Source organism: Euprymna scolopes, chromosome 9, assembly GCF_053919585.1.
Source record: "Euprymna scolopes isolate OS-2025 chromosome 9, ASM5391958v1, whole genome shotgun sequence".
NCBI classification, from domain to species: domain Eukaryota; kingdom Metazoa; phylum Mollusca; class Cephalopoda; order Sepiida; family Sepiolidae; genus Euprymna; species Euprymna scolopes.
Window position 1 is genome coordinate 81,434,929 of NC_136490.1, and position 25,518 is coordinate 81,460,446.

General features: G+C 32.9%; 1 protein-coding gene across 2 annotated transcripts in view; it reads right to left on the reverse strand.

The window, feature by feature from the left end:
• LOC145284725 (type 1 phosphatidylinositol 4,5-bisphosphate 4-phosphatase-like) overlaps window positions 1-25,518 on the reverse strand; it is a 140,287-nt gene that overhangs the window by 39,158 nt on the left and 75,611 nt on the right. For both annotated transcript variants that reach the window (XM_080133652.1, XM_080133653.1), the window contains 3 exons: window positions 14,501-14,607; window positions 12,128-12,224; window positions 3,966-4,015 (listed from right to left, as the gene is read on the reverse strand). In XM_080133652.1, the coding sequence (XP_079989778.1) occupies window positions 3,966-4,015; window positions 12,128-12,224; window positions 14,501-14,607 (254 nt within the window). The remainder of the gene's footprint in view (window positions 1-3,965; window positions 4,016-12,127; window positions 12,225-14,500; window positions 14,608-25,518) is intronic.

Below are 25,518 nucleotides of genomic sequence, written 5' to 3' on the forward strand. Positions count from 1 at the left end.
GTTCAACCTTGATATGTTGTCAGCATACCCACCCACAACTTTTACAACTAATATATTAAATTATCTTAGAAAGGTTCATTAAAAAGAAACAAAAGTTGCAGATAAAAGAAAGCGCAATGAATATTCAGGGTCAAACATTCCAGAAACAAGTGACAGCAATTACGAGCCTCTAGAGAAACACCAAACTACTACAGAATAAATATTGATAAAAAAAAAAAAAGTTTGGGATATTAATGACCACAGGTCACAAGAGATCCATTATCTGATAAGAGAAATGATTGCTGTTAATATTCAACCATATTCTGTAATTTAATAAGCTTATTGCGAAACTTTGTCTAAATTAAAGTATTCCATCAAAAAAGTACTTCACTGAAAATAATTCCCAATATATTTAAAAGTAAAAACAAAAATTCAATCATCTCTTGAAATTAGCAGCATTTCTTTGACTTCAGAGATTTGGACAGCTGCTAGAAATAATGCTCCCTTACTGAGTTTGATAGATCATTGGCTTTCAAATGACTGAACCGTGCAGAGTTGTGCTTAGAGTTGTTCCTTTCCATGATGCACACACAGGTGTAAACATAAGTGAAGAATTGCACAACGTATTGGATGTGTATGAAATGTTCAAAGTTTTGCAGGATTCAGATCAAATATGGTTACTGGTGTCAGGGAATATGATTTAGAATAACTATCATGTTTCATACATTGCAACTCTCAATAAATGACTCGGGGGCAACAAGCTGTTAAGACAATGATTACAACTAACATATAGTATCTCACTTTAATCACTCTCCATTAGTAATTCAAATGAAATATAGGATCAGCTTAATTTGGAAAAACACTCAAGATGTGACCACATGGTAGACATGCTAAAAAAAAAAAAAAAAAAAAAAATTTTTTAGAACAAAAAAACTCTTGTAATATATGCTATTGATAAAATTCCTACCTTAACTTACCATTCGGAACTTGTTCAAAAAATTGTCCAATTACAGAGTCCATTTGAAGAAATCATGAAAGCAAGTCACAGAACTTCAACCATATCAATTTGAAATTATTTCTTTCAAAAAACTGTTCAATCTAATACTGATATTTTTGACTTCAGTGGAATCCTTACCATTGTTGAACAATTCAATGAAAAGATTTTCATCCTATCTAAAAAGATAAAGACTTGTGCATGTCGATTTTCCAAGATTCAAATTCAAATTTTATAAGAATGACATGGAAACACTAAGAATTGGATTCTACATTTTTTACTTTCTACTGATGTGAATGAAGCAGAATCGGCAGGATACACTTCTTCAAGCTCTGTTGAGAGTCAAGAAGATCAAAAGTGAAAGTAAAACTATCTTTTTCAAGCCTGCATGATGAATTAGCTTCAAATAAGCCTACAGTAACAAATCAAAACTTAGAGCAGGTAGAAACCAAGTTAAACCTGGAGACTACAACAGAAATACAAGAATCCCCATCTAAACTTAAAAGGAGTAAATCCCTTAAAGTGCACAAAAGAACTTGACCATTACTTGCAAGCGGTGATAATGCATTTACGTGGTGGAAGTAGACACAGGAAACCTTACCAATGCTGAGTAAACTGGCTTCAAAATATTTAAGCACACAACCTTCATTTTTGGACAGCGAGACTCGAGACTCTTTAGTACATGTGTATGAAACCGCCTTTTTTTTTTTTTTTTTTTTTTTTTTTTTTTTACATAGGTATCACCACTTATCAAGGCCCAGAGACCACTCGGGATAAGAGTTAACAGTGTACAGTAGTCAATTGGACAATATAGTAATGGAAATTTGGTAAATTTGTTAACTTAAGTGGAAACGCTCATCAAGAACTTGTTTACGTTGCACTTGAAGACAACCATATTGTAGTCAGCTGGAAAGCAGGAAAACAGAAGACAATTCCACAGGCGTGCACTTCTAAGAAAGAAGCTTTGTTCATGGAATCTACGTTTAGGTTTAGGTACAGATAAAGAGTGGGAGAAATTATTGATAGTGTTTTCAGCTAGACGAGTGTTTGTGAAAGTTTGGTGAGGGGGGGCATAGATTGAAGCTCAGTCGAGCACTTGCCATGAAAATAACAATAAAGCAGAAAACTCGTAACATCTCTTCTGCGAGAGAGGTTGCAGGGAAGAAAAAGGATATCTCCTACGAGGCTACGAAGTCTATTTTGAACTCTGTCAAGGCAGGACAAGTCCTTTCTAGCAGCTCCTGCCCAGATGTGCCAACAGTATTCCATCCTTGGACGTACCTGGTTCTTATATAGAGAATTGCATCAGCAGTGAGATATCTACTGGATTCCATTTTTCCAGCAGCCTTGGCAACAGTTTTGATGTATGTGTTCCATTTCAGTTTATTTTGAACTATCAAGGCAGGACAAGTCCTTTCTAGCAGCTCCTGCCCAGATGTGGCAACAGTACTCCATCCTTGGACGTACCTAGCTCTTATATAGAGAATTGCATCAGCAGTGAGATATCTACTGAATCGATAGAAGGATCCCACCATTTTTCCAGCGACCTTGGCAACAGATTTGATGTACATGTTCCATTTCAGATCAGGAGTAAAGGTCAAGCCCAGAAGCTTGTCAAAACATGAGGCCTTCCCAAGGCAAGAATCATTCATTTCATTTGATTCCAGATGGGGATCAGAGCATTGATGATGTAAAGATAAAAGCGGTTTTAGATGCATTAGAAGTAATCAGCCACTCCTTTCCCCATTGTACCACATGCTCAAGATCAGAGGAGAGAGAATTGGAGAGAACTTGGTCGTTTATGGTCTTTGATGTTCTACCATAGATGGTAGTGTCATCAGCATTACATAGACTTCAACAGATCTTTTCATGATTCTAATTGCCCTTTTAAGCACAATTGTTTGCATCTTTCTTGCACTTGATACACCAGGTAATTTTGGAAAATTTTTGTAATCTGGCACAAATTGGCACTCTTAACTGCATAGGTAGGTTGCAGGTTGATATCCCTTGAAGGACAGTTCATTTTTTTTTTGGGGGGGGGGGACTGATTTCTATGACCTGCTCTGCTCAAATATACTTTATAGCCCAATTACAGAGAATCACAACTGTTTCATTTGTCATTTCTTAAGGTCCTAACAACTCTTAAGGTTTTCATGCTTAATACACATTCATTTTCATGCAAACCAATATTATGTCTGTATCCATGTTGCTCTATTTTAACATGCAGTTTACAACTACTGTTCAAGACCCCACACATTTCAAGAGGTCTTAGAGTTTAATTGTAGTTTCAGTTCATGAGGTGACCTCTTTCTTTCAAAGTTCCTCATAAAAAATTGCCTTGCGATATCTTTCAGTCTACACACGTACTCATCTGTAATATAAATTACATCTGTATGTATGTTTATCTGCCTAAAACTTTTGACAGACGACGGATTGGTGTTGATTTGAAGCTCAACCCCTCGGACGACAAATATCGAAAAATTGGCTAAAAACATTAATTCCTTCACCTTCAACTGGACACTTTTCTACAGGGAGGGGTCACTTTTTTCGCAGATATTTTCTAAAGTCATCCCCTCTTTTCGTTAGACTAGCCTTAATTTAAACCTTCGTCACTTTCGGTTTGGTGATGGACGAAATGGCAAACATCACTTTTTTCACATTCTTTTCCTCCTTTGAGGTAGGTGTTTGAGCTCGTCTGCCTACTATCACTTTTTTCTTTTTATTATTTTGCTCAACACACACCTCCAAACATCTGGGAAATGTTGGAACAATGCTGCAACAACCACTCAATTTAAGCATCTTTCAGGCCTAGAATTCTAGGAATATATTGCTGACAAAAATCAGCTAATCTTTTCATGTGTCTTTATATAGCTATATATCATACACATCTAAATATATTTAGTTTAGAAGCATTAAAGCTAATGTTTAGAATTTAAATTTTCAGATTTCCATGAACAAAACAACTACAGAGAAAATCAATCGTAATACTTACACGCGTCGACAATGTGGACATCTAACAAGAGATGTTGAACGAACATTAAACTGAAAAGAAAAAATATAAGAAATAAAACATGAACATATTTTTCTCAATATATTTATAATAAAACAAAATGGTGATGAGCATAACACACCTGTCATAAGTGCATCATATCACTTAATGTAAATTAGTGGTGGGACGATTAATCGGAAATCGTAAAAATCATGTATTTTGGGGGTATCGGAATCACATTAAAAAATACATTAGATTTACGATTCTTTCATTACAATTCTCTTACATTTTTAAGTTGAACTGTTTGTTTGAAGTGAGATTAATGCTCTCAAAAATTTATGATAAAAAAATGTCAGAACTTTTTATAACATTTAATATGATGTACAAGAATTTTATTAACTACTCTAAAAGGTAATCTTTATCTTAATGAGTTTCGAAATTTCTTTGAATTTTTTTTCTTTAAATCTAAAATTTTTTTTTTTTTTTTAATTTCAGCTTAACTTGCTTTTACATTTCGTTTTTTTTTAGTAATAAATGCTTCCCTACATTAAAAACCGACCTTGTGTCTAACTGCCATTATGGGGGAGGCAAGTAAATAGGAAGTAATATGGCGACTGAAAAACGTTTTTCGACCACCATAGAAGCATTACAATATATTTAAACCCTGAAGAATTTCCACCATGCGCATTTGTTTTAAGTTAATTAGCCACTTGTGTTTCAAACTTTAAAAAAGGTGGTTTAAAATAGTAAAAGCACTAAAGCTTTTTTCATTTCAGAAGGGAGGTTTCAAGCCCAAAGAACCAGCTATGTAAACACTTTACAATATTTTTCAATAATTATTTAAAAAAAAAAAAATCTTTATAATCAATTTTTATTTAAAATTAATAAATTATTTTCTAAAATACTTTGCTTATATTTTGTTTTTAAGTAAAATTAAAAATTTAAAAAATATTGTTTATATCCATCTTCATTCAAAAGGGTTACTTTTCGGTAGCTTCACCAGTTGTTAACCTAAATTTTCCGAATGTCAGAATGAGGCTCGTCTGCAGGACCTACATATCTAAGCTTCACCGATTTTTGTTATGATTTTATCTTTTTTTTTTTTTTTTTAAAATGGATATTTTTTTTTTTTTTTGCCAGAGTTTATGTAATTATTAACAGGAAAATTGGTGAAAGTCAAAATGGAATCCGTGCTATTTTTAAATATTATTTTTAAGTTTAATTAAAGTTTTACGATACCCTTTTCTTATTGTTTTTATATTCTTTTGTTACCTTTATTTTTTTGGCCGGATTTAACAAACAAAATGAAAGCAAAATACAAAAATAAATTTGGTGCTTATGCACTTATGTTACAGTTATTTTTTTTTTATGGTTTAAGTGCTTCCCCAATGTTTGAAGAGTTTGTTATTTTAAAGTAAAATTGGTGAAACTTGTGGCGATAAACAAAAAGCTTCAGCGTGTATGTACCTCTCATGAAATGTCGATCGAAACAGTGAAATGTCATTTGGTGCTCCGTGCACTTATTGATCCGCACTATTTTTAAAGAGTACTTTCAAGTTTAATTAAACTTTTACGATACCTGTTTTTATTAAATTGTTAGGTGAAGGTACAGAATAGGTACACAATACCCTCCCGTTCCCATGTTAAGAATGGCTTTCTAAATAATGCCATTATTTCAGCACGGCTCAATATGTGTACGAGTACCTTTTATTTTTTTGAATAAAATAAAAACTACTCGACGAGAACACTGTTTTAATAATTATTGTTTATTAAAAAAAATTTCAATTTGTTCAAAACATGTTTTTTTCCCAAAGCTTATTGGGATTTTGGCCGTCGTACATGAGTGCTACCCCACTAGCGAAATACGCATCAGCTCGAATGTTGAACATTGTTCGATTGAAGGAGAAATCATTTTTACAAGGAAAGAATTTTTGCATGTGTGACCTAGTTTGTTTCATTTATTTTGGCTTGAAATTTGCGCATGATTTTATCTGTTTTGTTTTTACAAGGAAGTATTTATCAAGGCCTGGAGGCCACTCAGGGATAAGGGTTATTGCATGTACAGTAATCAATGGGATAATATCGTAGTAATCGCTAGTAATGGAGTGATAAAGTGTCTTACTTAAGGGGGCGGTTCAACAAGAACTTGTTTATGTTGGACTTGAAGACATCCAAGTTGTAGTCAGGTGGGAAACAGGCAAACGGAACAGAGTTCCAAAGGCGTGCAGTTCTAAGAAAGAAGCTTTGTTCATAGAATATACGCTTTTATTTAGGCACAGATAAAGAGTGGGGAAAATTACGACAGTAGTTTCAGCTAGACGGATGTTTTTCGTGAAAGATTGGTGAGGGGGGGGGACCAGAGATTGGAGCTCAGACGAGCACTTGCCATGAAAATAACGATAAAATGACAGGCTTGCAACGTCCCTTCTGTGGGAGAGAGGTTGCAGGGAAGAGAAAAGGGCATCCCCACTAGGCTATGAAGTCTTTTATTCTGTCAAGGCAGGATAGGCTGTTTTTAGCAGCTCCTGCCCAGATGTGGCAGCAGTACTCCATCCTTGGACGTACTTGGCTTTTATATAGAGAACTGCATCAGCAGCGAAATATCTACTGAAGCGGTAGAAGGATCCTACCATTTTTCCAGCGACCTTGGCAACAGATTTAATGTATGTGTTCCATTTCAGATCATGAGTAGATGCATTAAAAGTAACCAGCCACCTCTTTCCCCATTGTACCATGTGTTCAAGATCAGAGGAGAGAGAATCAGAGAGAACTTTGTCATTTACAGCCTTTGATGTGTTGCCATAGATGGTTGTTTCATCAGACTAGATGTCAACGAATGACTGAAGTATATGTTCTGGGAGATCATTGATGTAGATCAGGAAGAGAGTTGAGCTCAAGATGGACTCTTGAATGACACCAGCATTAGTACTGTGGGCTTCTGATTTCTGCCCATCAACCGCTATTCTTATGAGCCTATCAGAGAGAAATGATTTAATAATTGAGAAAACATTTCCAGTTATACCATAGCTGGAAATCTTGTGAAGTAGGCCTTTATCAAAGGCCTTTGATATGTCGAGCAATTGCCCTAGAAAGGGAGCCTTTGTCGAGAGATTCACTAATCCTATGAGATAACCGTTAACACATCTGCTGTAGATCTAGCAGAATGGAAACCATATTGCAGGTCACTAAGGTTATTTCTGCTGAGATGGTCAACTACTTTATTTAATATGGATTCCAGCAACTTACTCACGACACACAGGAGACATTGGTCTGTACTGAGAGGGAGATGACCCGTCACCTGAATTCTTAAATACAGGGGATACTAATGAGGTTTTCCAGAGTGTTGGGAAGCAATTCCCCTTAAGACAACGCTTAAACAGTTTTCTAAGTATGGGGGCAAGTTCTGGTTGAAGCTTTTTTGCCAGAGTTTATGTAATTATTAACAGGAAAATTGGTGAAAGTCCAAATGGAATCTGTGCTATTTTTAAATATTTTCAAGTTTAATTAAAGTTTTATGATACCTGCGTTTTTTTTTTGTTTTTTTTTTAAATAAAAAAAAATAAATATAACTTTCAACTTCGCTTGAACTTTACTTTTTTTTTTTTTGCCGGATTTAACAAATAAAATGAAAGCCGTGCTGAAATAATGGCATTATTTAGAAAGCAATTCTTAACATGGTATGAGAGGGTGTTCTGTACTTTCACCTAACAATTTAACACAAGTATTGTAAAATTTTAATTAAACTTGAAAGTACTATTTAGAAATAGCGCGGATCAATGAGTGCACTAGCACCAAATAACATTTCACTGTGTTTCAATCTACGACATTCCATGAGAGGTACGTACACGTTAAAGCCTTTTGTTTATTGCCACAAGTGCTGATTTTAACTTTCACTAATTTTCCTTAAAAAAAAAAAAAAAAAAAAAAAAAAAAAAAAAATTGGGGAAGGCACTTAAATCATTAAAACAAAAAATAATGGTAACATAAGTTCATAAACACCAAATTTTTGTTTTACTTTGCTTTCATTTTGTTTGTTAAATCCAGCAAAAAAAACGTTCAAGCGAACTTGAAAAAATAAAAATAACACAGATATCGTAAACATTAAACTTCAAAATAATATTTAAAATTGTGTGGATTCCATTTTGACTTTCAATTTTTCTGTTAATAATAACTCCGGCAAAAAAAAAAAAAAAAAAAAAAAAAAAAAATCCATCCAAAACACACGCAAAAATTCTTTCCTTGTGAAAATAATGATTTCTCCCTCAATCGAACAATGTTCAAAATCGGAGCCGATGTGTATTTCGCTAGTGGGGTAGCACTTGTATGTCGACCGGAATTTTTTGTTTAATTACCATATTTTTCATGAACCTGCTCTAAAAATGTTTGAAAATTATCTAATATTTTTTCACTTTTCATGTTATAAGCCTCTCTATGCATGGCCTCATTGACATGAGACCATTTCATTTCTTCTACTGATCCAGATATGTATTTCAGTCTTTTAATACGAGACCAGTAGGCTTCAATATTGTTGGTGCAAACACCAGTAAGCGGATACACAAAATTTTGTGAATCGTTTAGTCCTGTGAACATAATTAAACTTGAAAATAATATTTAAAAATAGCGCAGATTCCATTTTAACTTTCACCAATTTTCCTACTAATAATTATATAAACTCTACCAAAAAAAAAAAAAAAAAAAAAAAAAAATCATGCACAAATTTCGGAGCAGATGCGTATTTCACTACAGGAGTAGCATCCGTGTACATCCACCCTTTTTCTTTATATTTTTTAATATATAAAATAACTCCTAAAATTGATTGTTATTAATTTCATGGTGCATGTTTAATTCATGGTTAAAATTTGTTTTGATTTTTATTTTCAATGAAAAGAAAAAAAAAAAAAAAATCGTTTTCGAAATTCCCTTAATTGTATTTCCACTTTTTCGCTGTACCAAATTTTTTCACTACACAAAAACTTTCGATTATATAATGGTATATTTCAAAACAACAATTCCACTGGAATCGTACTTGGTATCAATCAATCAATATTTTCCTGGAATCTGAATCGGAAAAAATTTAGGAATCGTCCCAACACTAATGTAAATGTTACCACTGACATCTTGCTGTGTAGATGTCTCATGCCCCTAATTAACTTAGTAGCCTCTGTCTATTGCTAATAGTTTTACGATGACCATTGCTTGAAAAAAAAAGAAAAAGAAAGTGAACTGACTTTTGAGTAATGGAGAAAACTAAAATATATGTTATAAATTTAAAAAAAAAAAAAAAAAAATTCTTAATGTTGCAATATAATTTTGTTATAAATTTATATTTTTTACTGGAATATCTTGTCCAGTTCTTTTCCAGTTTTAACAACTAGTCCTTTACTTTACCATGTTTAAGCTTAACCATATTACTTTTCATGCTTGCATTTTTCTATTATAATTGATTTTTCCAGGCTTCCAGTAAACTCACTTGTTCTTTGTTTAATTTCAGTCTTATTTTTTTGCCTCCATAAACACAATGTATGGCACTCGTCTGCTTTCAATAAAATCCCAATTATTTCCCTTTCACGCTTTCATTCCCACTTGTTACTTCTCTTTTCGAATTAGTAGCGACGTGGTTGCTTTGGAAACCAGTCATAAAAAACGTTGCTCACCTCCTTACATATTTTCCGATTTCTCCATTAGATTATTTTCTTTGGCGATATGTAAAGTTGCATGCCTACACTGATCGACCAGGCAATATACCACTTAGAAGATAACATTTGATAGGTTATTGCTGAAATAAAACAATGCACCTCAAAAGTAGTTTAATAGTTTTTTTAAGAAATTTTAATGAAGGACAAGCTTCTGGGCTTGACCATTACTCCTGATCTTAAATGGAACACGTACATCAAATCTGTTGCCAAGGCCGCTGGTAAAATGGTGGGATCTTTCTATCGATCCGGTAGATATCTCACTGCTGATGCTATTCTCTATATAAGAGCCAGATACGTCCAAGGATGGAATATTGTTGCCACATCTGGGCAGGAGCTGCTAGAAAAGACTTGTCCTGCCTTGATAGAGTTCAAAATAGACTTCGTAGCCTCGTAGATGTCCTTTTCTCTTCCTTGCAACCTCTATCTCACAGAAGAGATGTTGCGAGTTTGTCTCTGATGTATCATTTTCATGGAAGGTGTTTAACTGAGCTTCAATCTATGGTCCCCCCTCGCCGAACTTTCACAAGAAACACTCGTCTAGCTGTACACACTATCAATAATTCCCCCCACTCTTTATCTGTGCCTAAACCTAAACGTAGATTTTATGAACAAAGCTTCTTTCTTAGAACTGCACGCCTGTGGAATTGTCTTCCGTTTTCCGGCTGACTACAATGTACACTCTTTAACCCTTATCCTTGAGTGGCCTCTTGGCCTTGATAAGTGATGATGCCTATGTAAAAAAAAAAAAAAAAAAAAAAAAAAGGACTTATGAAAAATTATTCGGGTAAAAATGAAATGAAAAATATATACATTGAAGTAAAACGCAAAAAAAAAAAAAAAAAAAAAAAAAAAATTACTAAAGTTTTGGAAGGAAAGTTTTAAAAAATGATACTATATACATATACTAGCAGTCCAGTTTTGCTCGGGCCCTATGTACTGTTCATAACTATGTGCATATGTATATATATTAAAAAGTTTAACTCATGTCCAGGTAACCTACATCTAAAATTTTAAGTGTTTAGACCCAAAATTGGCAGAGGAATTTGGTAGAATCTGCAAAGGACAACTCTTTCAACTTTGGCCTCTTGGCAGCCAAATTTTCCCCCCAAAACTGATTAAAAAGCTTGCATGTCTGAATACTCTTTATGTAAAATTTCAAATGTTTAGACCAAAAATTAGCTGAGTAATTTGGTAGAGACCATTATTTTTTTTTTTTTTTAAACTTTGACCCCAATTTTGACCCCATAACATTATTTTGGTTTCAAATCAAAATATAAAGTTTTACCCATGCCCAAAGTTTTAAGTCTTTAGACCCAAAATTGGCAGAGGAATTTGGTAGAATCTACAAAGATCAACTCTTTACACTCTGATCTTTTGGCAGCCAAATTTTCACCCCAAAACTGATTAAAATGCTTGCCTGAATACCAGTTATGTATAAATTTCAAATGTTTAAACCCAAAATTGGCCAAGTAGTTTGCTAGACACCGCAAAGGTCAAATCTTTTGAACTTTGACCCCATGGCAGCTCAAATTTTCGACCCAAACTGATTAAAAAGCTTGCCCTATCTCTGAATACCCTTTATGTAAAATTTCAAATGTTTAGACCAGAAACTGGTCGAGTAATTTGGTAGAGATCACAGAGGTCAGTTTTTTTTTTTTTTTTTTTTTTTTAACTTTGACCCCCTTAACATTTTTGGGGCTAAAATCTAATTAAAAAGTTTGATCCATGTCCAAGTAACCTATATTTAAAATTTCAAGTGTTGGCAGATAAGTTTGGTAGAGTTTTCAAAAGGTCAAATCGTTGAACTGACCCCTTGACAGCTAAATTTCTGGCTAAAAAACGATTAAAAAGATTTTCCGAAATCTTATGTCAAATCTTGAGTCTAGACTGAAAATTGACAGAGTAGTTAGGTAGGGAAATGTACATACACAATTTGACTTTTATAGATATATATAAATTGTCATATGCATTTGAAGAGTTTACAAAAGAGGTCATCAGACTAAATTTGGTACTTCATTATGAAATTCGAAATATTGAATTTCAAGTAAAATTAAATGGTACCTACTTAATTGTCATGTCGCAGTAAATGAACATATCTAAAAATTAAAAACAATAAGGTAGAAAGTGAAAAGTTTTTGAAGAGTAAACTGAGTTTCGCTAAATTGGTTGAAGATTTTAAGTTTTCAGACAATATTTACCTCCTGTTATGATTCAAACTCTCTGGTTTCTTTTAGCAAAGCTCAATTTTCATTGTCTTCAAAAACTATTTACATCAATAATTCATTTTCTACCTTATCGTTTTTCATAACTTTTGGATAATTTCATTTCTGTAATACGACAATCAAGTAGACACTTGTTTTTATTTGAAATTCAATATTTTCGAATTTCACTATTATGATAAAGATCCTAACATGATTTCAATCAATGAAATAAGTCAATATTTGAAAGATGAAATTATAAAGCATTTACCAAGAAAGTTTTAGCACAATGTGCACATTCAATGTGGCTGGTCCCTGGGGAATGCATCATCACAGTTGGAGCAGGACTCAGATTAATAATTCTTTTGCTACGAAAAGAGAAAAGCAAAATTTATATTTATAGGCAGTAAGATTTTTTTTTTTTTTTAAAACATTTAAATAGAAACCTATATAAAAAAAAAATTAAAATTGCTTAAAATATCTTTGTGACAGCATATATAAAAAGAGCTAAATCTAAGAAATAAGTTAAAAAATTTTTTTAAATTGACTAAAAATAACTTTATTTTTATATCTTGCATGGTTGGATATTTTCCCATCTTTATGGACATATGCATTTAGTCATTTTTATACTATGTTTTGAATGAAAATGTTATTGTTAAAATACAAATTTAAATAAAATGACATTTAATTTAATTAAAATGAATTATATTAAATAAAATGAATCAAATATGCCACTGAAAATCTTCAGAAATTAAGTTTCCAAGTAATCTGCAGTAAATGCACATAAGTATCCTGCAATAGCATATATTGGTTTTAAAAAAGCTAGAACTAAAAATTGAATTGTATGTAAATATGTAGGTCTTACATAGATTGTAAGGTTTTTTTTTTTGTTATTGTAGATCAATCTCAAGGTTTTGTATATCAAGTGGCTTCATGCCTTATCTGGAATAATTTACATTTAAAAATAAATATCAATAAAGTAGATACAAAAATCTTTTATTTTCACCCCAAATAAGGTACATTGCTACTGAAGCATAATAGATTGTGAATTATTTATAAGGGTGTGCTAATGGGGAGTTTTTCAGCAATGTTTGTTCAATTTAAATTTCCGCATGCCAGTATGGTTGGGGAAACTGGAATTCCAAAGAAAAAGTTTGAGGAAAGAAACTGTTAGAGTAGAAAGCAGTCAGACACCTAGGAACTTCTACAGTGAAAAGGTGGGATTTTGCTGATTGTTGGGTTGGTCAATGGTATTCATATTGAGGAGGCACAAGTGTAGATAGTTTAGAACAAATTTCATTGAAATAGGATAGGGGGGCATGATAGCTTTATAGAAATATAGAATACTGGCAGATGAGAAAAGTTTTCTAATACTGTAAAGAGCTTTTTTTTTTTTTGCAATCTTGAAAGTATATTCTACATAATTGTTACCTGTGAAGATTGATTTGAGTTTGAATGTTGGACTCTGATAAGATACTATTAGCCATAGTAATTAGTGGTCGGAAAAGTTTCTTATAATTATTAATGGAAAGAAGCTTGGTCTTAGGATTAAATATAACCATCCATTTATGGCCTCATTCCACTACAGATTGGAGGTCATTTTCTAAGGATTCAGCCATTGTCTTATGTATTTGATTGGCCCACTTGAGATGGAAATCAGGAATAATAATTTAGCACATTAATATATTTAGATATACAGACATTTAAAACAACCTGGATCTTACTTTTAGCTAAGAAGGACCTGTTTATATTAGATATTTATCCAGTAATACCATACAAAATAATTTTCACAAGAGAATTTTCATCTCAGACTTTGTCAAAGGTTTTGAATATATTAACCATTACCACCCTAGCTTCACTTATCTTATGCATTCAGTTAGGAAACTTGCAATAGAATGGATTCACCAAAATTCACACTAAAATCAGGAAGAGGTTAAACATTTACGAGGTAATGGACCATTGCTAGAATAATAATTTTAGCAAAAAGCAGGAGGATACTGATGAGGCAGTAAGTTTTTGAGTCAATTATTTTACAAAGATTCTTGAACACTGTGTGTACATAATTGAATCAGAACATTCTGGAGTATCAGAAAAATTTGAGCCTAATTTCAGATTTCAAAAATGATTATAATTAGTACCAGCAATTTAAAAAAATATTAAAGTGATATATTCTTTAACTAACAGTAAAACCCAAATCTATAGATCATGAAACATCAAAATAAAATGTAAAATTCACAATGTAATCTTTAAAAAAAATGCAGTTGATTTACAAAGTTTTGACAAATATTTAAAACTCGAGTAATATTTTTGTCAAGAAAAATACTAAAAACAGATTTAAAGTGAATATAAAAAATGTTTTTCATTTTTTATATATAGAAGACTTGTTTGATACCTTACAAGGAGATGGTTAAAAAGTTTGAAAAAAAACCCCTCAATATTCTGAAAGGTTTTATATGTGAGAACACCAATCTAGCAGTGCAAAAATACCCCAAATCATTTGTAGAAATCTAGACAACCTTCAAAAAGTAAAAGATTGTTTCCAATTTTTCAATAACCTATGCTGGCATTGCATATTCTCCAAGCTATTATTTCCAAGTAATATAAAATACTAAATTTTCTGTATTTTTTAAATAAAGATACTTACCAGTCAGGACGAGGGCAAGCAATTCTTTGTGAAGCACCCTTACAAATAAGCAAACAATGACATGGACATCGTACATACTTTTTACCGGGAGGTGCTGCTTTTATTGGCTAAAAAAAATTAAAAAAAAAAAATGAAACTAAAAAATTTCAGTCACACTGAAGCAGATTAGTATTAAAAAAATTTTTTTAAATATTTTTAGATAAGAATTTTATCCAACTAGAACTATGAAATGGAGTCCAATGAAAATTTATTATTTTCAATTGAAATTAACATGAAAATTACACGGGTTTGAGATACAGATTTTTAATGTCCATTTTCAAAGCAAAATTTGGGCTTTGTTTTACAATCCATAGCAATTCGAAAATGAAGATTAAAAAACAAAAAAAAAAAAACAAAAAAAAAAAAAAACAAACAAAGTAATATACAACAAAAAACTTACCAGAGCCAATGACAGTTTGCAACATACCTGAATCAGTTTCAGTGTTTTTAAGTAGTTTTAAATGCTTTTTATTTCATAAAAAACATTAACTTTTTTTACAGCTTTTAATTTCCAACCAAGACGGCTGCAGTCTTGTCCATTTTGTTTTTGACCTAGCAGGCCTAATTTTAAATTATCACATTTTGGGGTGAAGGTGGTGGTAGAGGTAGAGTCCTGTTCACACAAGAAAAGTATTTTTAAAAGGGGGGGGGGGGTAATTTTATTTATCGTAGCCTCCACTACTGCTCCCCTCCTTGTGCCCTCCACCCATTAAATTATGAGAACAAAAATAGACAGATTTAAATCTTTATCACAAAACTACCTCAGGTAGTTTAGTGATAAAGGGACATAACTTGCAATTTTAGAACTAGGCATTTTGATTTTATTTTTAATATTTAAAAACCATTTAGGGGTAGTAGGGGTAGGCTATAGAAACAAAATTTTTCAAATGCCAAAAGTGGCTTATTACCTTCATTTATATGTAAATAGATGGGAAAAAGTGATTTTTTTCAAAACGGGTCAAAATTGGAGGGTCGCTGGCCCCAAACGTGATTTGACCGTGTCAACGTGTGAAAATGGCCCAAATTTTGCCCCCGAACACACTTAATCATTTATTGAAAGCAACAGGGTGCATTTTTTTACTATAAATGCATTTGTATCATTAAATCTAACATTCCCATTGGCTATCCCACAAGTATAGGGCTTTTTAGGGTATCTCAGAGTCCAAAATGGGTCAAAATTACCTCAAAATTAGCCAAAAATGGTCGGAAATCACGGATTTTCCAAAATGCACCTCCCAAGCCACACAGGGTGCAATTTTTGACCATAAATGGCTCTATATCATTAAACCTAACATTCTCACTGGCTATCTGACCTATAGAGGGCTTTTCAAGGTATCTTAAGGGTCCAAAATGGGTCAGATTTACCCAAAAATTAGCCAAAAGTGAACGAAAATCACGGATAATCCCCAAAATGCAGGTATTCTCATCGGGCTCCTATAAACACTCCTGTATGGTTTTTTACAGTTGGAAGACTGAAATAACCACCCTGTTATCTTATCCATTTGTATTTAGGGTATTTAGAGATCTTTGGGGGATGTAAAAAGGGTCAAAACAATCCAAAAATGACAAAATTATGCTTTACGGTACATAACATATGAATCATTAGTTCATTCATCAATGATACTTTTTAGAAACATCGTAACTTTACTACATCAACTTCTCAAAGTAATTAATTGTAAATTGAACATTGAATGTCAATAAAATGCTGTCCAAGAAGAGTCTGAATTCATATTGTCCTCATAGTTACCCCAAAATTGATGAAAATGGCCCTCGATTCGCTATTTCTCGATTTGTAACCAATATATTGAATAACTTGATAAAAGGTATGAGTAATTAGCAAAGGAATTATTTTGTTATTTCAAGACACAGCTTCACTTCACATTACTTTAAAATCATTCAACAGTAAAATATCAATATAATGCATTAAAGAGCTCGTCAATCACATCATTATTCTCTAGCACAAATACTGGTTTTCGTCTTGTCAAGTTCCATGCGCTCCTGTTGAATTGCGAGGAGATGCTTTGTCGTCATTAAGACTCTTTCAGAGAGAAGAACATCCTGGTACTCAATGTACTCTTCCTTTGATCGTACCTGTTTGATAGGTGGTTCATCTTCATCTCTACGCTCACCATCATTGTTCTCCTGTGAGTTAGGTGGAGATAGAAGATAACATGTCCCAAAGAATTGCTCACTGAAAAGCAATTCTGGCTTGGTGAGGCGAAATGTTGGCTGCAGCACAGGAATTTGCTAGAGCTATTTTGATTGACTCCTGGAAATTCCGTGCACCAGTTCACAGATTGTAAGTGACATGTGTTTGGGTGGTGATCTCGGTACATGGGACAGTGCTACGGATTGTACCCGATCTGTTTAATGAGTAGTTCAAATTGTTTGAGGTATCATGCTCTGGCAATTGGTCACTTATATCCTCCACTTCAAATTGATCATCGTCCAAATCCAAACGATTGTGCAGTTCTTGCTCTGCCAGAAACCGTTCATGTTCCATATCGACGTGGAAAGTGTCAAGGAGCCATTTGCAAGAGAGACTTTTGATCGACAAAGAATCTTCGTTCATGTACATCAAATTCATCAGGATTCACATCTTTTGAAAGTATATTGAGAAGGACATGGTGCTCTCGTTTCCATTTAATCATATTCACACGTCTGGAACCCTTTGCTTTGTAGACATCTTTGTCGTAAATTTTTAGCGATCAATCAAGTTTATGTTTTATCCCAGGTATTGTAACATAACGAACATCACTTCCAAAGGCTTTCTGCCACAATTGTAGTAATCGCAAGGAGAACTGGTGAATATGATTTTTCTGTGTCGTGGTACCATATTTGGCAGCATGATGTTGCACAGCTTGAACACATTCAGCCTCAGTTGGAAGAGAATCAAGCAGAAGATAAGTCCAATCGTCGTAATTATAATCTTCGTCATTCTGCCCTGCTATACCAGCCATGTTCATTGCATTTTACTAACTGAAAAAGAAAGCAAAGTTCAATCAAATTCACAATTAATGCAATGCAATGTTATCGTGTCTATTTAAAGATGCCATTGCATTGTTACAGAAAGAAAACATTTCCTTATTTGGTAATTTTCCATCTATAACTCAAATTAAGCCCCTTTTTGACAACCTATGTTGATTCTTAGGGACTTTTTGACTCTTTGGCTAAATCGGCCATATTCAGCCCCTTTTAAAGGTCCTTATACCCCTCATTAACAGTGCAAAAATTAGGAGAGTGCCTGCTTCAAGCATTTCCCAACAGTTTCTGCCATGTAGAGGTGTCTTTGGGCCCATGGGAGGTGCATTTTGGAAAATCCGTGATTTCCGACCATTTTTGGCTAATTTTGGGGTAATTTTGACCCATTTTGGACTCTGAGATACCCTAAAAAGCCCTATACTTGTGGGATAGCCAATGGGAATGTTAGATTTAATGATACAAATGCATTTATAGTAAAAAAATGCACCCTGTGGCTTTCAATAAGTGATTAAGTGTGTTCGGGGGCAAAATTTGGGCCATTTTCACGCGTCGACGCGGTCAAATCACGTTTGGGGCCAGCGACCCTCCAATTTTGACCCGTTTTGAAAAAATTCACTTGTTCCCATCTATTTACATATAAATGAAGGTAATAAGCCACTTTTGGCATTTATTTGAAAAATTTTGTTTCTATAGCCTACCCCTATTAAAAGGTATTTTTAATAGTTAATTTAATATTTCTTTCAATTTTATTTTTAATATTATGACAATTTTTTACTTGACATAAATACAATTTTCAAAGCTTTTTCAAGAAATTTTAAAGACATTTTCCATATTTTCAAAGTAATAACAGAAATAAGGCCTTTTCAAGGCGCAAAAAAGGGGGGAGATAAAATAAAGAGTAGGAATGACAGGGAGAAGGGAGGCAGGAAAAGAATTTCTGTTAATCATTCATATAAGAGATGGAAACTGATACAAAACCTGCGCCCTACATCACCTCTCAGTTGCGGCAAGTGTACACTCTGGTCAGGTTAAGCCATCTTTATCCCTGGCCTGAACTTCATTTTTAATAAAGATAGCCATGGGGAGATTCCGACTACATGTATACTCAAGAGTTCCATCAAGCTCTAAGTTTCTCTGGCAGTTGAAATTAGTTCACTAATTGGCAGCTACATTCAGTAACCGCTGCAATGCCACAAAAATATTTTCTGAGAAACCATTAACAAAAGAGTGTTTCAACCTGCTCCTATCCTATTAATCTGCCAATCTTTGTACATTGGTTGCATATACACAACTGGTATGCACTAGTTCACATCCTCCCCAGGTTTGCATGGAGAGAAAATGCTGTTATTAAATACTGCATTTAGTTTAGTGTGTCTTCTCTGCATTGATCCTCCTCCATTAACTGAAAATATAGGTGTTCCCTCCAGAAACAAGGACATAAAACTTGCAAGGTCATGAATTTTCTGCAACCAACTTCACCTTTCTACATTTTATTTTGATGTTTCTTCTGATGTGAACGTCTTCACCATATTGCTGCTTATTTTCAGAATCTTTTTTTTTTTTTTTTTTTACCTCACAGAGCATTGGTGCATATACAGTGATGAAGCTGAGGATCGCTCAATTGGCAATCGGTCACACTAGACATCACTGTTCTACATCAAGTTGGTGCGTATTTAGCATAGAAATACATAGTCAAATGCACTGGGCTGAGCATCTAGTTAAGATATGACAGGCTCCATAAACAACTACAATATGATAAATGCCAGAGACAAGCCAAAGAGACTTTTTTGTCAAGGACAATTTGAAAACTTTTAGCATGAACACAGACTAGAGGAAGATGTCTTTGGAGCGATTAGCTTGCCACAAGTATGTTAATGATGGCTGCATGACACAAATGGAAGTGATTAATGTCAAACATTCAACCAGGTCTGTGGTTCCTGTGGCAGAACATGTCTGTCAGTAATTTATCTACAGAGTCAAATGTTAACAACCCACTATGCAAATACATGTTTTTGCATTTTTCTGCAAAGACAGCACATGTATAAACACTATAACAGGCCTTTGTTTAAAAATTGACTTTTCAAGATATTGATGCCAACTCCCCTACTCCTATTTGTTTTTTTAATATACCAAAAGTTGTCACCCTACAAAATCTTCCAATATTCACCCCTTTTTTGAATTTCTCATTGAAAAATTAGTCAAGTATAAAAGTCTTCAGTTTGTATCTTTAATGAGTAGCTTTTTATAAAGTGAAAAGTTTACCCATTTTCTGCAAAATTATTAAATTGCACTTTGCAGCTTTGTTTTATCTGTACTAATTAAATTTAGTTTCAAAAAGCGGGGGATCACTTTTCTATAATAATTTAATGTAAAGTGAGCACCCACTTTGTGGCCACCATTTTTTTTGGGGGGGGGCTTTCTTACCACTCAGAAAATTTAAAAATTACCACTAATGTTAAAAATTCCAGGAAACAAGTAGTTTATAGGATATGAAGAAATGCACCCACTCATTTGCTGTAATTTTAAATGTCCTTTTCGTGTTTAGCGCCCCCGAAAACCTATAAAAGTGGTAATTTTAAAGGAATTTGTGGCTGGAATGATTCTTCATATTTACAGAGAAAAATAAAACTAATGTCCTCATTTACTTGCATGCCCACAAGGGCAGAGTTAGTCAGACAAAGAGCCAATTTTCCATGTGAGCAAAATCCATCATTTTTTTTTTTTTTTTTGTTTATAAAATTTAATTGGTGTTGCTCAGGATATATTATAATAATTATACCATAGCGCATGCGTTTAATTGCCTGCGAAACAGATTTTCTTTATAATTTATTTAATATCTCAAATTAAAAATGGTCGAAGCCTGACAAATACATACTTTTTGTTTTTCTTTGGAGGAGGGCGGGAATTATATTTGAAACAGTCCGTTAAATCCAAAGTAGCTGAGCAGCGGCTTGATTCCCACCAGTTTTGACAAATAGCAAACAGGATCCTGAACAGAAGCGTGCGTTCTATCCCAACTATCATCAATGGACCTGAGGTCATCTCGTCAGCAGCAGACAAGGCCAAACTATTTGCAAAGAACTTTGCAGCTAACTCTACCCTCTGCGACGAAGGCCATCAAATTTCCTCCTATAACAGACAACACGCTATGCAACATACAAATATCTGTGCGTGAGGTCGCGAAGCTAATCAAGAACCTTGATTCCAGTAAAGCAACTTGTCCTGACGGCATTCCAGTTATAGTGCTGATAGTAATAATATTTCAACTAATGGTGGGATGATTAATCGGAATCGTGTATTTGGGGGGGGGGGCTATCGGAATCGAATCTTTAAAAAATACCTTAGATTTACTGTTCTTTCATTACAATTCTCTTCTATTTTTAAGTTGAACTGTTTGAAGTGAGATTAATGCTCTCAAAAATTTATGATAAAAACGTCAGAACTTTTCATAACATTAAATATGATGTACAAGAATTTTATTTACTACTTTAAAAGGTAATCTTTATTTTAATGAGTTTCGAAATTTCTTTGAATTTCTTTAATTCTTTGAATTAAAAATTTTTAAATTTTTTACTTTTAGCTTAACTTGCTTTTATATTTCACCGTTTCGTTTTTTAGTAATAACCGCTTCTCTACATTAAAAATGGACCTTGTGTCTAACTCTGCCCTCGTGGGGGAGGCAAGTAAATAGAAAGTAATATGGCGGTTGAAAAACGTTTTTCGACCACCTTATGGTGCATTACAATACATTTAAACCCTGAAGAATTTCCGCCATGCGCACTTGTTCTAAGTTAACAAGCTATTTCAAACTTTAAAAAAATTAAAATAAAAAATAGTGCTTTAAAATAGTAAACACTAACACTTTTTTCATTTTGGAAGTGGGGTTTCATGCACCCCTTATCCCAAAGAACCAGCTAATTTGCAATATTTTTCAATAATTATTTTAAAAAAAAAATTCCTTACAATCAAGTTTTATTTAAAATTAAGAAATTATTTTCTAAAATATTTTGTTTATATATGTTTACATTTTGTTTTTAAGTAAAATTAAGAAATTAATTTAAAAAATATTGTTTATATCCATCTCCATTCAAAAGGGTTACTTTTTAGTAGCTTCACCGGTTGTTAACCTAAATTTTCCAAATGTCAGAACTAGGCTCATCTGCGGGACCTACTTATCTAAGCTTCACCAATGTTTGTTTTTATGATTTTATCATTTTGTTTGTTTTTTTTTGGTGGGGAGGGATGGGAGTTTATGTAATTATTAGCAAGAAAATTGGTGTAAGTAAAAATGGAATACGCACTATTTTTAAATATTATTTAATAATAATTAAAGTTTTGATACCCTTTTATTTTTTGTATTCTTTTGTTATTTTTATTTATTTATTTTTTGTCAGATTTAACAAACAAACAAAATGAAAGCAAAGCAAAAAACAATTTGGTGCTTATGCACTTAATGTTACCGTTATTTTTTTTTTTAATGGTTTAAGTGCTTCACCCAATGTTTGAAGAGTTTCTAATTGATTTTTAAAGGAAAATTGGTAAAAGTCTAAATTAGCACTTAAATTAATTAGCAATTAAACAAAAATAAACAAAAGGCTTCAGCGTGTATGTACCTTTCATGGAATGTCGTAGATCGAAACAGTGAAATGTTTTTTGGTGCTAATGCACTTATTGATCCACGCTATTTTTAAATAGTACTTTCAAGTTTAATTAAAGTTTTACGATACTTGTTATTAAATTGTTAGGTGAAAGTACATAATAGGTACACAACACCCTCCCATCCCCATGTTAAGAATGGCTTTCTAAATGTCATTATTTCAGCACGGCTCAATAAGTGCATGAGTACCTTTTATTTTCTTGAGTAAAAAAAAAAAAAAAAAACTACTCAACGAGAACACTACTGTTCTTGTTTTAATATTTTTTTGTTTTTATTCAAAAATAATAAAAATTTCAATTGTTCAAAACATGTCCCCCCCCCCCAAGTTTGTGATTTTTTTTTTTTTTTAATTACTATATTTTACATGAACATGCTCTAAAAATGTTTCAAAATTATCTAATATTTTTTTCACTAGGGACTGCCAAAATTCACCACAGAATTACCCCCCCACCCCATATGTAACTTTATTATAAGTTAATATTATCAGTATAACTTTTGTAACATTTAAAAGAAGGACAAAAACTAGTAATAATTTAAAAAAAATTTTTTCACCATACAAAAATAACGAAATCGCGAGACAAAAATCTGGTTTACATAATTGACGCTTCAAAATAACGTTCCATGTAGTAGACATTCCGAACGTGAAAACATGTTTTTAATAAATCAACTAAATGGTCAGATTTTAATGAATTTTTCGATACTTATCCATTTTCGAATGAAATCTATATATATAAAAGCGAAAATGTGTGTATGTGTGTCTGCTAAAAACTTTTGACAGACAAAACAAATTCACAAACTTGGTCTCATATGAAAGCCCCACCTTCCGGACGCCAAATATCGAAAAATTGGCCCAAAGTGACCATCAGAAGTGCGTCAACTGATCGATTTTCTGCAGGAGGGGGTGGGGCCCAAAAAAGTGACATTTCAATGTTAAACATTACATATTTTTAAATCGATTTATAACTGTCCCAAAAAATACGGCCGCCAACTCTTCTACATAAAGTATACACGCGGCCGTTTATTTTGGGTCAACTTGTATTTAAAACCCGCTGAGTCATGTCACATGATCTTGACGTCAGCAACCTCTAATGGCGGTCTGAATTTACAATTTAAAAATGTTATCGGTAAAAAAAAAAAATTAATTAAAGCTAAACTATGAACTTCTACGCTATGGCAACGTTACCAAAGTTATTACCACATTCAAAATAGGTAGATACGATAGTTAAACGAAAAATAAAGCCAAGCCAAACACGTGAAGTAAAAAAAAAAAAAATACGCTTACAAAAAATATTAACGATCAAAGTTTTTTTTTAGAATAAAAAAGCCAGACGCCATTTTGTGTGTAAGTGAGTGAGTGAGAGATTCGACAGGGGGGAGGGTCAACAATGCATGTGTAAGATGACGTCATGACCTGATTTACTTTAAATAGTTGATAAACCAAACAAACTTTAAAGGCGTCGCTTTAGCTCAGGTAGTTAAGGCCTTGGTTCATTATCTAAACGTTATGGGTTCGAATCGTGGTGCGAGATTTTTTATTTTTTTAATTTTTTTTTAATTTAAATACTGAACCCTGTATTATTTAAGCCATTTTTCACGTAATGTTCGTTCATTTTTCTGTTTTAATCGTTCGTTTGCCTTATGTTATTTTTTTTTTTGTTTTACCCTCCCCACGCTTAATTAAAACGTTTTCTTTTCTTACTTCGCTTATAACAATGCTTACATCGTCATCGTAACGCTCGACGACTTTCAAACATCTTTCACTTCTGGCTGGCCGATTTTATTTAACACCACACACCCCTACAAACACCCGGGCAACGCCAGGTACCCCTCGCTAGTATAAATATAAAAGCGAAAATGTGTGTGTGTGTGTACGTTTTCATGTATGTCCAAGAAAGGCTTCTTTCCGAGAACCGATCGGTCGCCTCACAACTTAAGTTTTTATATCGCATCTAAATGATAATATCAACGACTTAACGGTGATCACCTCTTTATTTAATTTGCCCGACTTTGAAACGTTAAATATTCAACGTTTTCAGATCGGCACGTGTTGCTTTTGTTTCTCTGTATAAAAAAGCGAAACTTAATTCGAATCACTGGCCCACGGCCAGTGGTCTCTAGAAAGTGATGTAACGTTTGGTCAATGTCGTCTTCGTCATATCAGACGGTTGCTTTCATTTCAAGATGAGACACTCCCCTAATAAACAGGGTGCTGGTTTTCCCCAAAGTTAGGTAAAAAACAAACCGGGTTATTGACCTCATTAAAAACTGTCCCGCAGAAAATGTAAACTGCTAAATAGCTATTGCTTACGATCACCACATGTACATTAAGCTTTAAAAAAAAAAAAAAAAAAAAAAAAAAAAGCCAACAGACTCGCGGTAAATAAAACACTGTCCTGCACTCATTCACGTCATTAACTCGTCAAAAACGAGCACCTGCCAGGTCGCACGTTTTTTTTTTTTTTTTTTCACACTTTATTATTTTCCAAACTGCGCGTCAAGGATTCATTTTTTTTTTTTTTCATTTACCCAAAAACACACACCTACAAACACCCGGGTAATGTTACATATAAAATGCAGTTTCCATAAAATATATGAGAGGAAGTATTTTTCTAGTACGTGCCCCACCCCATATTTATTTTTTTTCAAAATTCGAACAAAATATATTTAAATCTATCCAAATTCTATTTAAGAAACAAGAGTCCAAATAAGTAAAAAATATTTTTTTAAAGTTTAAATACATGTATTGAACAAAAACTTACCTTGAAGTTGCAATTAAAAAATTGATATAAATTTAATATTATGTTTTATTTAAAGAGCGTTTTTTCTAATTAATATATACTATAACTAGTTGAATTACCAAGAAAAAGTGACTTAAAAATTAACTGATTTTTAAAAGATTAAAACAATTAAAATTCCATTATTTCAAAATGTACACAACATAGATTTTTTAATTCTGTGAAAATTTTTTAAAATCTAAAGTTAAATATAAACATGACTCTTGCCACCTATTTTATGGCCAGATTAAAACGGATTCAAAATTAATATTGCATTAAAATCCAGTTTTTGGACATGTACCGAGATTTTTTTATGTCTTGCTTTATGAAATAAAATACGGAAGCTGGGACTGAACAAAAATTAACTGGTTGATTGGAAAAACATTCACTTCTGCAGTTGTGTTCGCCATTCTAAAACTTCACAGCTTAACTCGATTATTCTGTTAGTGTTTACTAAAAAGTAACCAAATTATCTATTAAAAGTTAAATTATTCTTATAATTTTCTTGTGTTTTACGCTTAATTTTAAAGTTTAAACTTTTTCCAATTTTAGATACTTTAAAAACT